Below are 16,600 nucleotides of genomic sequence, written 5' to 3' on the forward strand. Positions count from 1 at the left end.
ATAAGAGTTGTCACATTACACGACAGTTCTACAGACTGTACAACAAGAATGGTTCAAAGACAACACAGAAAGAAGGATTTAACCCTATTATTTCACCTACGTGGATTGCCTTCTGTTGCCAGCTTGAACCTACCTGACTGGTGTCTATGGGGCATGGGATGAAAGAGGCTTGGGAGAGGAACTGGGTGGTACCCAGCAGATCTCTAACACCTTCAGCATCACGTTTATATTCTTTGACGGGCTCCAGTTTCATCTTTTCTTTTGGAAGTAAGGCTTCATAGCAAGGGGCATAGCCAGTGGGAGGCAGGAACTTAAATTCTCCGTGACGTCCGCCCATCAGAAAACGTACTCTGTGTCACATGGAGAAACCAGGAAGAGAGAGGTTCAAAAAAGATCCAAGCTCAAATAAATGAAAGTTAAAGATTACTTCCCCCCATCCCCAAATTATTTTGTTGGGAAGTGACCGAATTCAGGTTCAGCACGGCAAACATCCTAAAGAATGCAACAAAGCAGTAGGGAGAGAACCAATTGTCGATGCATGATCCTCAGTTGACTCACATCAGCTAAGTTCTTAAAAATTAATTTATATGTTAATATCACTAGATTTTAAAAATCAAGTTTATCCTTACTCTAGTAGGCAAACCATTACTATAGATAATACTAGAGTATTGGAAAGAGTAACAGTGATGATGACATTATTCTCTGAAAAGATCCTATTGAAATTATAGCACGAGAACTTCAAGTCTGTTTACTTGAGGAAGATGACTCATACACCAATGAAAGAAAACATGATATAATTATCTGGGGAAAATAGGAAATTCTTATTTTAAGAGGCAGGCAAAAGATGAAGTAACACCAGTGTATCAGACAGTATGTATGCCAGGCGATACACTGCAGAGGTTGCAGTCCTCCAAAGCAGCCATAGGAGGGCAACTCTGAGGAAGCATCAGCAGGTGGCCACAGCCATAGGGGGCCAAATGGGCAGCAGGGGTTTCCTCACTAGGGTCCCAGTGCCATTCTCAGGGGCACCACCTCCCTGCTGGCATCCAGGCCTGACACCCTGGCCCACTCCAGCAGTGCCCACAGGGACCTCCCAAAGGAGAGGGAAGAACACTTGGGGGCTCACAGTAATGGCAGGTACTAATTACCAACACAGTGAAGGCTTTCAGTATTTTAATTCAGCATTCTGGATGAATTTCAGCCCCATCTATACGGGTTAGGTTAGGCTTAGGGTTAGACCCCAAAGCTCCCCCTGCAAGAAGGAGAAGGTGAAAGGGAACTATTTCAAAATGACACTTCCTATGCTTCTAGGTCTGTAGCCAGAAACACAGCTTTTGCAAGTCACCTGCAACCACATGAAATTGCTGAGGAAATATGACTGCAGCTTTAGGTAATTAAAACATGGCAAGACATGTAGCCCTGCAGGGTCAACAACAATTTCACACGGGAAAATCAATATACACACACAGCATCTGCCCACAACCCTCCTCCCTCCCTCCTTCCCTCCGTTTAACAACTATTTACTGAGCCCATACAACTTGCACTGTTCTCTGCACTGGGGATTCAGCAATGAACAAAGATTGCAACATCCCTGGTGGCACAGAGCAGGCATCCAACTAGACAAAAAGGAGTAATTATTGATTGAGAGACATCTGATGAGGAAATAGAGGGAGACAGGAAATAACCCGGGGAATGGGGTGGCTCCCAGATTGGAGTCAAGGAAAGCCTCTCTGAGGAGGAGACATGTAAGTTAACTCTGAGGGATAAGGAGGAGCCAATAGGTTAAGAATCTGGATGAAGAGCATTCCAGGCAGAGGAACGATACATGCAAAGGCCCTGAGGTAGGGAAGAGCTTGGGTGGAAGGAAGTGTGGGTGAGAACACAGAGAGCTGAGGGGCAGGAGATGAAGCAGGGTCTGTGAGCCATGGTAAATATTTGGGACTTTCTTCCAGGTGGGAAGTTTATGAGGGACTTTAAGGAGAAATACAAGATTCTTCTAGCTGCTCTCATAGACAGGTCTGGGGACCAATTAGCAGGCACTTGGAGGCACCTGATGCCAATCTAGTCACAGCGAGAGATGGGGGGGGCGGTTGGGCCAAGGTGATGACAACGAAGATGGAAAGAAGCAGTCAGATCCCAGTTTTATTTTGGGATTAGGATTGTTAGAAATTGGTGATAAAGTTGGCATGTGTGTATAGAGGGGGATGAGGTATATGGAGGGAGGGTTATGACCTAGCAGAGCTCTCACAGCAATACTCTCTCCTAGGCCTCACTTCCTTTAACTGGAATATTCTGGTAGGGCAGCCTTGCAAGAAGGTCTTAGTGTTGGCTGAGTAATTTTCACTGTGGAAATAGCCTGATTATGAAACTGGAAAATAAAAATCTCTCCAAGTGAGAGATATTAAGGTTTTTTTCCTTCCCAATACAAAGTCTTTATCCAAACAGCATTTTATAAAATGCTGTTTCAAAATTAATTATAGAAATCATCTGAAACCTCCCACTTTCCCATTTTAAAGTACTAACCAACAATGAGATAGAATTAGAACCACAATTGCCCCTTGTGAATGTGCCTACATTAACTGTTACGTAACAGGGCATGATCCATGTATTAAGAATATGAACAATGACATTAAAACAAAATTGAGTCATTAGCCTGCAATGTTACTAATTTAGTGAAACTTCAGGACATAATGACTAAATCATGAAATTATTTGTTGAGAACTTCCAAACCAGTACAACAGACTGTGTTACTGACATGTTGAAATTATGGGATAAAACTAGAGTTTTTTTGAGCAAAGAATGAGTGTGGGAAGTTTTCTGCCTCTCTCTCCTCATTGAGCATCCTTCCTGTGAGAAGCCAATGCCCGAGAGCTTGTACGTCAAGTCTATTCTTTGTTACTCACAGTGTACGGATGCCAAGAACAAGTAAATGATCTCCTACGAGGACTTCTGGATGGATTTAACTATTCATGAGCTGTCTTGCCAGTTCTGTTGAGTTTTAAAATTTCTCTTACGTTTTAAAATCTGCTATCGTCTTCTGGATAAATAACAAATCAAGAAAGGTGGAGTTCCATGTAGCACAGAAGGAGAACAATGCTTTCTGTTTTTATACTCACTTATGAAAAGAGAATGATTATTTGGTTATAAATCTTAATCTTATCTCCTCTACTGCCACAAAAACGGTAAAATAAAAAATTAACATAGCCAGAAATCAGTGTTTACTGCTTACTGAAGCATTCGTCTTCAATGCCATTATGCTGAGCTTCAGTGGGTAGAAGGAACGGTCCTGGGTTACTTCCAGAGCCCTGCCAGACAGGAGCCCTTCTGCCCAGCAGGTGGGGTTGCCAGGCACATCCACCATCTGTGGCTCTTCCTCACTGCCCATGAAGAGCTGCCCAGAGTCTGTGGGAAGGGCTCCAACAAACTGCCACCAATACTGATGGTCCTCCTCACTGGCTCTGGGAGATCACATTGACCAGGTCAATGGACATAACTAGGGATAAAACATAGGTCTCAAGGGAACAATCGAAAAAAGAAGAAAGAAAATACCTGAAATCCACTTTAATTATTTCAGGCTATTAAAGTGGGCTTCCCTCTGTCTCAGAGTTTTAGCTGAGGTCCCAAAGGCAGATAATTCAGAAGATGCCAATATTTTCCACATCCTGAAGCGAGGTGCTAGACCAACTATGAGGATCCACCAAAAAATTGTGAAATCGGTTCTAACAGATTTAGTCCAACAAACACTTCCACGCTGATAAGGTCAAGAATTCATTTGGAGAGAACTGTCAGGAAGAAAGGGGTGAGTTCTCTCCTGTCTGAAGTCAAACGATGAGGGCTTTAAGGAACTATAGAGCTCAGAAGCTTGCAAGTGTCCCCTGGAGTTTCATGAGGAACACATTGCCATGAGGATACAGCAGAGAGAGAAGAGAGAGCGAGCCTCATGGGAAAAAGCTGTCTTTCTCTTCAGGGTGGGGCCTGGACTGTGCTCCTTGAAGCCTAGATGAAGATTCCACAAATGAGCCAGCTGTCAGCCATCTTGAAAGGAATTATGGCCAGAAAGGCAAATGACTGAGCAGAGATGAAAAACCCAGGGGCTGGGGGAGGCAGGAAGCCTGTGCAGGGGGTGGGGGAATATGGACGGAGGGTTGGGGTCGGCCAGAAGGCAGCAGCCAGCACAGGTGGTAAAGCTTGTGTCTAAGGAACTGCAGTCAGAAGCTCCCAGCCTGAGGCTCTCCAAGAAAACTAGAAAAGGGGCCCAGAAGAGAAAGAGGCACAAGTGGGCAACTGCTGCACAAAAGTGGGTGCCACATGACAGCTGTGCCAACTTCCTATGACGTGACCTTCCCCCAGTCACCTACCCCCTGGGCTCAACTTAAGAGGGGTTTGAGACTGGAGCTGGCCAACTGGGGAGAAGCCCAGCCAATGGGGACAAGAGGGTGGCCTCAAATTGCAGGCCAGAGTAGGGGAGGGCTCAAACAACAACTGGATACAAACCTGGAGTTTTTATATCAAACAGACGGAACTTTTAAATTACTGACAAGATTGTTCTTGTTTTTGAAAGGAGTAATGAAATCTACAGGATCCACCTAAGAACTTATCCAGGGCCAGAAATCCAGAGCTTGGATTTGAAGGGGTAGAAGGAGAAACAACAAAGTCACACCTACCTAGTCTACTTCTTTCAAGAAATCTGTTATCTGGCACTTAACGTTTACCTTTTACATCTTTTTCCTCATCATAAACAAGAAATTTCCAATTAGAATGTAAATCTCTCTTCTCTAGGGGTATTCTCCCCTGTTCTTTGGGTTCCACTGAATCTTCCAGCATTACAAAAAATGTTAAGTTTAAAATAAAAAGATAATTTTAGAATTGAGTTCATTAAAATTAGTTTTTCTTTATCCTTTGATTTCTCTCTACATTAATGGATTTAAAAAATCAATTTCATTAATCAATTTCATCTCTTCCACTAAAGCACTTGTATCATCTTCTGGGGTTCTTCCTATAACTCAGACATTCCATCAGCTCTCAAAGCAGGTTTTTTTTCTTCCTAAAGTGATTACAGTAAGCAACTGTGTCTTTAGATTTCTCCACTGCAGAGATGAGCAATAGCTTCAGTAACAGCCGCTTGGGAGTAGTGAAGTCTGGGATGTGTAGAAGAATTTTTTATTTACTTGACTACTTTTGAAAACAAAGCAAATTGTGTTGACAAATCCCCACAAGCATTTTCAATTTCATCTTTTGATATTTCTGCATTTTGCTTGCCAATTTGTAGGAGAGATGAGAACACCTCTTGCAAATTCCCAGATTTGAAAGACTGACCCATGAATAAAAAATACAGTAAAAATCAAGACAAAGCTTTACTGTGCTCAGAACGCATGACTAGGTTTCCTTACTCATAGCTTACTAGCACATATGTGAAGTCACTTTCATTTTACTTACTAGATGTCTCATTACCCTTATCTGCTATTGAATCCTCCCACAGAGTTGGCATAGCATTCCAAAGAAAAAACGGATACAGCCTGTGGTTAACAGGAGAAGGAATTAGCAAGCTTTTGCTGACCTGAATTCAACTCGTAAGTCATATTCATAACTGCATCTTTAGTCCGTATCACTAAGATGGGAGAACAATTTGAATTATGTACGTTCCCACATTCATATTTCTTTCTGGCCAGTGTTTGATGAAAGCCCAGGGCAATCCAGCCAGTGCTCATCATGTTCTTCTCAAAAGTATATTTATCTCAGCAATAATTTCCACAGCATTGACCACAGCAAGCTGGAAATAGCTAAGCAGTTGGTTACCTGAATTTTAGCCAGGTCTGGTGGACACCAACAGAAAACAAACAGCAACCGCAAATACCAACTATCTTAGGGGATTGTTGTCTTTATAAATTAGAAAGGACTGGTAAAAGAGTTATGTAAGGTAATTAAATAGATCTATGGGGAGTTCAACTATAGCTATAAAATGAATTCTATTACAGTGACTAATTCATCAACGTTCTACAAAACAAAAAGTAGCACCCAAATGCCACTATATACTACAGCTTCTATGTAATGTTCTCCATGTGGTTCATGCCATGATGCCATTTTGCAGGGTAAGACTACCTTTTATTAAGAACTTCCTGGCATCTGAGTAACTCAGCCTTTTGGGTGGGCTCCAAGGTACACACACTTTATCCTTGCTTCCATCCTATAATAAATAGGGTTGTTACATTGAAGTCCTGTTATACTAATTGTATTGTCCATACACAAACCACACTGAGGAGAAAACTAAGGAGTCACATTCCTAATAGTTAGAAAAGAAACTACATATTGATTTCTGGATTTTAGTAATTACTCACGCTGCGTTTGACTTCACTGTGGGTTAATCTCATTGAAAAGGATTTTGCTCTTCGGTGACTGCTAGCAGGGACATCCTAATCAGGTATTATTAACAATATAGTTTGTAATTATAAAAATAATTGTAGGGTCACAAAATCAAGACTATGGCTTTAGTAAAGAACATTAAATAGGAGGAAATGGGGCTGTAAAAAAGAAATCTAACTTAGAAGCCCCACAGAAGTTAAAGATATGAGAAAATTTCTGAATGCTTCTACGATGGGAGAAGAATCTTTCTCTCCATGGGCAAAACCTTGCACCTTGCTGGGAGAGGCACTATAAAACCGGGCAAGTATTCTACTGCATTGGATGAAAACAATACTTTCTTTTCAATTTTATTATTAAGCACATTTATTTTCAATAAGATACTTTAATTAACTTGAGTTAATATCCTGGTTTCTCTTTCTAGCTTTCTGCACAATGGAATTACAGTAGAACAGAGAGGAACTGCCAGGTTTCAGCACCAAATCATACTTCCCCAGTTGATGTAAGAGTAAGTACTGGTGTATTGATCTTATTTGCTCATAAGTGAAAATAAACCAACTGGCTGCTCTCCAACAAGGACCAGCACTGACCCTAACCAAAGACATCAGGTGATGGACTGGACATACTTCAGGAAAAGTACTTCCTAAGCACGCAGGCAACTGTGATTCCATCTCTCCTCAGACCATATCATATTCTGAGAACCAAAGACCAGAGCATGTCAGAGGTGATACTTTCCTGATAGAAAGGAGGCTTCAGAGACATCAAGTCCCCTGGCCCCACTCTTCAGCATACCACTTGTTCAGCTGCTATAAACAAGAAGCTCTCCATATTTAAGGTGTTAACTTTTCAAGTCAACACATCTGGATTCTTCCGTTTCTGAAATTCTCTTAGCAGTTATGCCTTATAAATGGGTGGGACATCTCATTTTTCCTGTGTTAGAACTTTGCTTCTCTTTCTCCTGTGCTCTGAGAAAGCTGCATGATCTGCCGACCTAGATACAAGATACTAGGAACATCTTCTACGTGTGTGTATCCTTCAGCCGCCTATTTCTTTACCTGCTGGCTGTAGGTCTTTGCCAAGAGAAGATTTCTGGTCTTTGCCAACAGAGAAAAAAAAAAAAAATTCAAGCACTCAAAAATCCTCTCTCATTGCTCTGAGGGAGATTGGACAGATGAGTTAATGATTAAAAGTCATTATGCCTCATGCAAGATTGGATGTACCGTTCGCTAAACAAAAATATTGGGTCGAAACAATATAAAATCCTTATCCGCATCGGTAATCAAATAAATAGAAATTTAAAACTTTAAGACACAATTTTCTCAAATTTGCAAAGATTAAAAATAACCAACAACAGTAAAAGTTAATGAGGATCCAATCAATTGAATATTCTCATATGTTGCCATAAATGATACTACAGGCCCAAATTCTTTATCTGAAATATTCGGAGATGCGTCTCAGACGTTAGAATTCACCGGATTTTAAAAAAGAAAAAGGGTACATGTATATGTATATATTAAATAGAATAGAGTATGTATGAAACCTCCAGCCAGGAGAGGGGCTGTACCCCATAATTAAATACATTAATATTCCTGCAGTTAAACATGGAAATATTCACAAGAAGAGAATAAACCAAAGACTAAAATCAGCCTCGTTTCTGTTGATGACCATTTTTGCTACAAAATGAGTTCAGGTCAGATTATGCTGTGAAGTGAGTTATGAACAAATTTATGGTTTTCAGAGCTTTTTAGATTTTGGAATTGTTGATAATGAATTCTGCAATATTCATACCATCTTCCTGAAAATCTATTTGGCCATGTGATCATAAGTTTAGACTTTAAAAGGTTCATACCTTTTGACCTACTTTTAGGAGGAACTAACAGAAATGCAGACAGAGTTATGCTCAAGGATGTTCATAATAATTTTATTTATAACAATAAAAGTGGAATCAGCATGAAAGTCTAAAAACAAAGTAACGGCTACATTATGGGACAGCCACATAAAAGGATATTATATGGCCATAAAAATTGTTTTAAGGAAGATACTTAATGACTCAGAAAAAGGCTCATTATTTATTGTTGAATGAAAAATGATCAAGACATAAAACTTCATATTCATTGTGATGCCAATTAAAAAACATGCATATATTTGTAGAATAAAAGACTTGAAGAAAATACACCAAAATACGAATAGAGGTTACAGCTACATGTTGGGATTGTGGGTGATATTTACTGTCTTATTTATAACTGTATCTTTACACTTCTTATAATGAGCATGGAATACTTCTTATATTATTAAAGTAGCTTTCTTCATAAGATGATTCATCTTACTGCTTCTTTGAGGACATTCTCTAATCCCTGGCAGGAGGCATGTGTTCAACAAGCATATATGGAACGAATGACTCGGGGTTGCTCCTCCCCTTTCACCATCACTTTCTTAGGGGAGTTTGGCTCATGGTGCTGAAGCTCAGAAAGAGACTACCGTGCTCCCCAGCTCACAGGAGCAGTGGGGAGATGGGGTAACAGCTACTCTCCACGAAATCCCAGCCATAACTTACTTGACACCTGCTGAAAAGCTCACCACAGGGAAGAAGAGCCCATCTGTGTTGAAGTTTTCAAACATCCCCTGCACAGGCTGCCCGTTGATGCGGAAAGAGATGCTGGGCACTCCCAGGTCGAGGCAGCAGCTCACCACGTCATCCGATTTCAGGAGGTGCTGGTTGATGGAGGCCACAGCTCTGGGTATCCGGCCTAGTGAGCAAAGAACAGGAAGTAGGCATGTGGGAGTCTGGAGCAAACGCTCACAGGCTACCAGTGGGAGGTGGGGAGGTATGATGGCACACAGGGGTCCGGATATGCCGCTGCACTGGAAATGCAACTTTGCTTTCCCCGTGTGAGATAAGCAATGAGAAATGATTTCCCGGCTGGTGAGCGGGCAGCCTGAGACAAGATGAGTCTCAGAGGAAACTCAAGCTGCCAGAAATGACAACAAGAATTCAACCTGCTCAATGTGTGCTCAGATTCTGGCTTGGTGTCTTAAATAGTGGACAAACTGCCCTTTCTGGGTGTGGGTCCCAGAGTGAGGTGTGTGCACACGTGTGTTGGTTCATAGGTGCCCAAGAACTTGTTCTCTTTTACTTCCTCTGAACTATGTTCTGGCAAGCTTATCTACTGTAAGCTTAATAATTAGTTTCTGGAGTTACAAAAACAAAAATAATTATAATAATAGCATTTATTGTGGGTTATAATATGTCAGGCACTCTTCTAATCACTCTACATGGAATAACTCATTCAAAACTCACAACCACCCCATGACATTATTATTTTGACAGATGAGGAAACTTGAGTCCCTAAGGGTAAGTGACTGGCCCAAGGTCACACAGTTAGTAAATGACAGAACCAGGACTCAAGCCCAGAGACTCTCGCTCTAGAAACACCCCTTTACTGCCTCTTAAGTAGTATACAGGACATAATCATTCGTTTCACCAAAATCATAGGGACAATAATGGTACCTTACATACAACTCTTGATAGCCTCTTTGTGGGCATCACTGTACCCATTTTACCAATGTAGAAGCTGATCTTCTAGTAAAATCACAGGTCCAGGTTCATATAGTAGGTCAAGACTTGAGATTTGAACTCAGCCCTCTGCGACTCGAAGACTCCTCCCCACCCCAACTCCCATTCCCTCTTATTACAGAGCAATTGGAAGCACAGACATCTTGTTTAAATGTGGACTGTAGGACCCTTCTGAATCCTTTTGGAGCCTCGAAAGCCCTCACGGAGGTAGAGGTACGGCCACTTTGGCATCAGATGCAGGGGCCATCAAAGTAAAGAAAGTCAGGGCCATCTGCCAGGAAACTGGGCAGCATGGTTTGCTTGTTTGTTTTAAAGAATTTCATTACTTCAGATAGGCAGGGAAACACATGGTCAGTTATACCCTGTATTGGTGACTTTCATTGTTGCGTATCTCTTTCACAGGTAATCTGTCACTTCCTGACCTTAGTGAGAAACTCACCTCTCAGTCTTTCTATGTCACAACATGCCATTCTGAAGCTTCTAAAAGCAAATTATCATAACCACTCCCCCATCATCCTACCAGGTTTACAGTTATACTAGGAAGAGAGCAGTAAAGGGGCAGAAGTTAGGTATTAAAATGGGTCTTCAGGAAAAAAACTTATAAAATATATCTTGTTTCTTGATTACAGAAGCATAATGAAAAAGCATGTTCATTATAAATGTTCATCGTATATCTATAAACAAGGAAAAAATGTAACAATAAAAAATGCTTCTACTCTTTCGTATATGTGTGTGTGTTTCATATATGTGTGTATACACACACACACACACACACATATATATATACACACACATACACTTTTCATCCAAACTGGGATATTGTAGATTGATAACTTGTTTTTTCTACTTATCATATTACATTTTATTTTATAGAGAAACAGTCATTAAAAACTGGATTTTAATGGCTTCATAATATGCCATGAAAAGGTAATTTAAAAGAAATTACCTTTTAAAAAAGTTAATAAAAGGTAATTTAAAAAAAATCTCCTGGGGCTGGCCCCGAGGCCGAGTGGTTAAGTTTGCATGCTCTGCTTGGGCAGCCCAGGGTTTACTGCTTTGGATCCTGGGTGTGGACCTACACACCACTCATCAAGCCATGCTGTGGTAGCGTCCCACATAGAAGAACTAGAATGACTTACAACTAGGATATACAACTACATGCTGGGGTGTTGGGGAGAGAAAAGAAAGTTATAAAAAATTTTTTTGATGGGTATGTGAGTTGTTTATAAATCGTATACATATATCTACAAAATGTAATATTTCTCTCTTTTTTTGGGGGGGGGGGGGAAGATTAGCCCTGAGCTAACTACTGCCAGTCCTCCTCCTTTTGCTGAGGAAGCCCAGCCCTGAGCCAACATCTGTGCCCATCCTCCTCTACTTAAAAAATGTAAGATTTCTAATCTCAACTTAGAACTATTTAGTTTTCATTATTTAATGTTCTCAGTGGTTATTCCTATTCTAGTAACAGATTCTAAAATAAGTGGTGGATTTTCAAAGAGTGAAACTATAACACTTCCCTTAATAAAAAAAATATATGTATTAGGTACCTCCTGATTATTTTGGGCAATTGACAAAACTGTATTGTATTCCCCCTACCTTTCCACAAAATGAGAAGGCTCTATATTGTGCCAAATATTGTGCTTGAGACTGGGGATCTAACACAGAAGACCCCGTTCCTGCCATTTAGAAGGCCATAGTGTGGTGGGAAATAAACACTCAAATAAAGAATTACAATTCATTATAAGTGTTGGACTGAAGGAGATGCCTTCTTGAGGTAGATGATGTCAAGTGGGCCCGGGCACATGGGACAAGCTGACTTGAAGATTGAGAGGCTGTAGAAAGATGAGAAAGAAAAGCCATTCCAGACAAAGGACTAGCTTATGCAAAAGGAGAGCATGACATATTTCCAGAATGGCTAGAGTTTGGTGAGGCTGGAACGTGCAGCTGAGGCACCCTGAGATTGATGGGGGCTTGATGAGGAGTTGTGGTGGGGGAATAAAGCTGGACCAGAACATAGAAACTGGACCACCTGCACCGCAATAGTAAAACAACACGTAATATACCTGGTGCATATTGGAAAATTAGCCTGGCATGGCCTCAGGCTCTGTTTTTATAACTTTATACCTTGTTTCATGACAGAGAATGAGGAACTTACAGTCAATATTATTTAAAACAAATCTAAACCAAGCTTGAAGTGTGTGCAGGTTTGACACCTTTCCAATATCTCTATCTGAGGAGATTAAACACTCTTAGCTCCTTTTACAGAATTTAGATATCCCAGGTGCCAGCGTCTTTTCTTCCTGATCACATTCAAGTCTGTTATGAAAGGAATCTACAACAGTAAAACTCAGCAAACCTTACTATGATTGTCTCATTCTTAAGATTTCTTATTTTCCCATTAAAAACCAATCTTTCCTGCTTCAATTGTTTCTTTTTCAATTAGTTTAACTTTTGGAGAATATCACTGTAGTCATTTGAACAAATCCCAAGAGATTTCTGTGAATTTGGGAAAACCAGGCCCTAATTGGAAATGCTAGTTTGGACAACTGAAATGCTAAGAATCTAAATTCTTACGGGATAAAAATACAAATTAGAAAGATCTTTACCTTTCTGAGACTTGTATCAAGAAGGACAAAACTGACAGTGTTGAATTCTGACTCCCAGACCCTCTGTTCCCACCATCTCAGAGGTCACTGTTGGCTTCTATGCCAGTCTGAGCCTCGGCCGGTTAAGATAAAGAACAGCTCTCCTGAGGGATGCTCTTCATCAATAGCAAAGCTTTGATGCCATCATAGGCCGAGTTCTGAGCTGTATTTAGCCAGGACAAGCAATTATGTCCTTGTGGTGAATGACACTGCCTTTTGCCTTCCTTATTCTAGGAGACTGGACGCCAAATAGAAGTTGCTGTGGGAACACTTGCTAAGATCATCTATAGGCAAATTGAAATCATAGTCTGAGCCTATTTTTTTATTTTTATTTTTTTTATTAATGTTATGATAGATTACAACCTTGTGAGATTTCAGTTGTACATTATTGTTAGTCATGTTGTGGGTACACCACTTCCCCCTTTGTGCCCTCCCCCCACCCCCCCTTTTCCCTGGTAACCACCAATCAGATCTCCTTGTCAATATATTAACTTCCACCTATGAGTGGAGTCATATAGAGTTCGTCTTTCTCTGACTGGCTTATTTCACTTAACATAATACCCTCGAGGTCCATCCACGTTGCTGCGAATGGGCCAATTTTGTCTTTTTTTATGGCTGAGTAGTATTCCATTGTGTATATATACCATATCCTCTTTATCCAATCATCAGTTTCTGGGCATGTAGGTTGGTTCCACGTCTTGGCTATTGTAAATAATGCTGCGATGAACATAGGGGTGCAAGGGACTCTTGGGATTTCTGATTTCAGGTTCTTAGGATAGATACCCAGTAATGGGATGGCTGGGTCATAGGGTATTTCTATTTTTAACTTTTTGAGAAATCTCCATACTGTTTTCCATAGTGGCTGTACCAGTTTGCATTCCCACCAACAGTGTATGAGGGTTCCTTTTTCTCCACAACCTCTCCAACATTTGTCATTCTTGGTTTTGGATGTTTTTTGCCAATCTAACGGGTGTAAGGTGATATCTTAGTGTAGTTTTGATTTGCATTTCCCTGATGATTAGCGATGATGAACATCTTTTCATGTGTCTATTGGCCATATTCATATCTTCTTTTGAGAAATGTCTGTTCATGTCCTGTGCCCATTTTTTGATCGGGTTGTTTGTTTTTTTGTTGTTAAGCCATGTGAGTTCTTTGTATATTATGGAGATTAACCCTTTGTCGGATAAGTGGCTTGTAAATATTTTTTCCCAATTAGTGAGCTGTTTTTTTGTTTCAATCCTGTTTTCCCTTGCCTTAAAGAAGCTCTTTAGTCTGATGAAGTCCCATTTGTTTATTCTTTCTATTGTTTCCCTCAACTGAGGAGTTATAGTGTCCGAAAAGATTCTTTTGAAACTGATGTCAAAGAGTGTACTGCCTATATTCTTTTCCAGAAGACTTATGGTTTCAGGCCTAATCTTTAGGTCTTTGATCCATTTTGAGTTTATTTTGGTGTGTGGTGAAAAAGAATGGTCAATTTTCAATCTTTTGCATGTGGCTGTCCAGTTTTCCCAGCACCATTTGTTGAAGAGACTTTCTTTTCTCCATTGTAGGCCCTCTGAGTCTGAGCCTATTTTTAAAGCATATACAGTAGAGAATACAGAGTTGGGACCAATATTATCTAGAAACTAAAGGGAGACTGTTTATCCTGGATGGAAGAATGTGCTTAGCAAGTACTTAGAGCAATGTAACGGGAAACCTATTTGAATAAAAGAGTCCATTTCATATAATATTCATGTTGTAAAAGGCCATTTGGTAAGGTATAGATAGTTTTAATGTGAGTAGTTTGAAGATTTTGAAACTAGAAAACAATGAAATTGTGAGATTGCTTTTGTATACTCTGTTTTATAAATCCATTCCCATCTAGAGGGAGCAGTCTGTATAGTTGTGAGGGCTTTCAAGGTTCTAAATGACTCAGAAGGGTCCTGGACCCACATTTTAAAAAGATACTTAAGGGGCCAGCCCAGTGGTGTAGTGGTTAAGTTCATGCACTCTGCTTCAGTGGCCCGGGTTCACTGGTTCAGATCCTGGGCATGGACCTACATACCACTCATCAAGCCATGCTGTGACGTCCTACATACAAAATAGGGGAAGACTGGCACAGATATTGGCTCAGGGAAATCTTCCTCAAGCAAAAAAAAAAAAAAGAAGAAGACACAAGTCCTTCCAATTGCTCTATGATGAGGTGGCTTGGGGGTGAGGGTGGGAAGTGGTTCTGGAGTCTGAGGGATGAGTTCAAATCCCAAGTCTTTATCTGCTACATGAACCTGGACCTGTGATTTTATTAGAAAATCAGCTTTTACATTCATAAAATGGGTATAGTAATGCTCACAATGATGCTGTCAAGGATCGTTTGTAAGGTACCATTATTATTCCCATGATTTTGATAAAACGAATGACCGATGTCCTGTATACCACACAAAAGGCAGTAAAGAAGTGTTTCTGGAACCAGATTCCGTGGGCTTGAGTCCCGGCTCTGTCACTAACTGTGTGACCTTGCACAAGTCACCTACCTTTGGGGACTCAAGTCTCCTCATCTGTCAAATGAAAGTAATAATGTCATGGGGTGGTTGTGAATTTTGAATGAATTATTCCACGTAGAGTGACTAGAAGAGTGCCTGACACATTGTAACCCACAATAGATGCTATTATTATTAGCTTTGCTTTTGTAGCCCCAGAAACTCTAATTACTAGGCTAACAGTAGATAATATTCCTACAATGTTCTGGCAAGCTTATATCTTTTGTAATATTAGGAAAAAATAACAATATGGAGAATTGTAACACTGAGGGCTGAGTCTAGAAAGTGATTTGAAAAATCACTATACTGAGTTATTGAAATCAATAAATCCCTTTATTGAAAGATAATGCTTAAAAACAGTCTCTTTCAAATATGTTTAATGTATTTGACCCTTTTAGAACAACCAACAGAAATGTGACGCTATAGAAAGACAAAGCAAATTTGTTTCAGGGAGTTGTTCTAAATCGCCTCAGCTGCTTTTCAAGATATTAGGAACTGAGGAACCCTAGAGCTCGCCCACTGAGACAAGCTGGGAAGTCCCACGGCCTCTGCTGGTCTGAAGAAACCTCTCCTGAATTAGAGGCTCAGGCCCACCCAAAGGTCCCAGGAAGCTCGGAAAGGCCATGCCAAACCTAGCATTTTAAGATAAAGGAAAAAGCCACTTTATCAGATGCTGCACATCTTCAAATTAACCCAAGGATATTCTACTGCGGGATTTAGCCTCTTCTGATGAGTAATGTAGGCAACTGGAAACAGGATGCTCAGCGTTTCCATCACCCCAGGCTCTGTGGAGTTTGGCATTATAACATAAACACAAATACTTAGGCATTTGGAAAGAGCGAGGATCCAAATACATAAAAATGCTGTTGTTCTACAGCTCCTTGGAGCCTCTCCTCATGGCACTGGGGTTGGAGAGGTCTGAGTCACAGTGGGGTGTGCTATGATAGACGAATCAATATTCTGGGACTCATCTCAGTACAGACTCAGGTAAAGACCCTCTCACACAAATTTGACTGCAGAGCTAAATGATCTTGATGAGTCAGAGGTCATAATAAATCAGGAAACACAAGTTTATTCCATTCATTCACTTCCTGTATCTTTTATTCTCGGGAAAGTGAGTTGCCCTGCTTATTCTAATTTTGCAAGACAAACAGTTGTTAAAAGGGAAGAGCACGTGTGATTTCCTCTTGTGAAACTGCTCCCCAGCCAGTAACATACTATAGGCTGCTCTGAGCCAAATTCACCTCCAAATGCTGTTCTGAAAGGTTACATGGAGGCTATGTCAGGAGGGGGACGATGGGGCATATTTCTATAGCTGACGCTTGAAAGTGACTTCATAGTTCTCAGTGGCTAAAAAGACCTATTAAGGCTGTCCTCTCCCTACACGGAGGAAAAGCTCATTCATACTCCCAGGATGTCACTTTGACACTTCCTTTCCCATTCAGCATGGAACCTGGGATCTTCATCCCCTTAAGATGAGGCTACGCTCATGGTCTCCAGTGAGGTAC

The 16,600-nt window shown here is 40.7% G+C and overlaps 1 protein-coding gene across 9 annotated transcripts in view; it reads right to left on the reverse strand.

Annotated features, from left to right (window-relative positions):
* RYR3 (ryanodine receptor 3) overlaps window positions 1-16,600 on the reverse strand; it is a 484,984-nt gene that overhangs the window by 204,801 nt on the left and 263,583 nt on the right. For all 9 annotated transcript variants that reach the window (XM_046653250.1, XM_046653245.1, XM_046653249.1 and 6 more), the window contains exons 19-20: window positions 8,912-9,104; window positions 134-350 (exon numbers count right to left, since the gene is read on the reverse strand). In XM_046653250.1, coding sequence (XP_046509206.1) covers window positions 134-350; window positions 8,912-9,104 — 410 coding nt within the window. The remainder of the gene's footprint in view (window positions 1-133; window positions 351-8,911; window positions 9,105-16,600) is intronic.

The sequence above is a fragment of the Equus quagga genome, chromosome 2 (assembly GCF_021613505.1).
Source record: "Equus quagga isolate Etosha38 chromosome 2, UCLA_HA_Equagga_1.0, whole genome shotgun sequence".
Taxonomy (NCBI): Eukaryota; Metazoa; Chordata; class Mammalia; order Perissodactyla; family Equidae; genus Equus; species Equus quagga.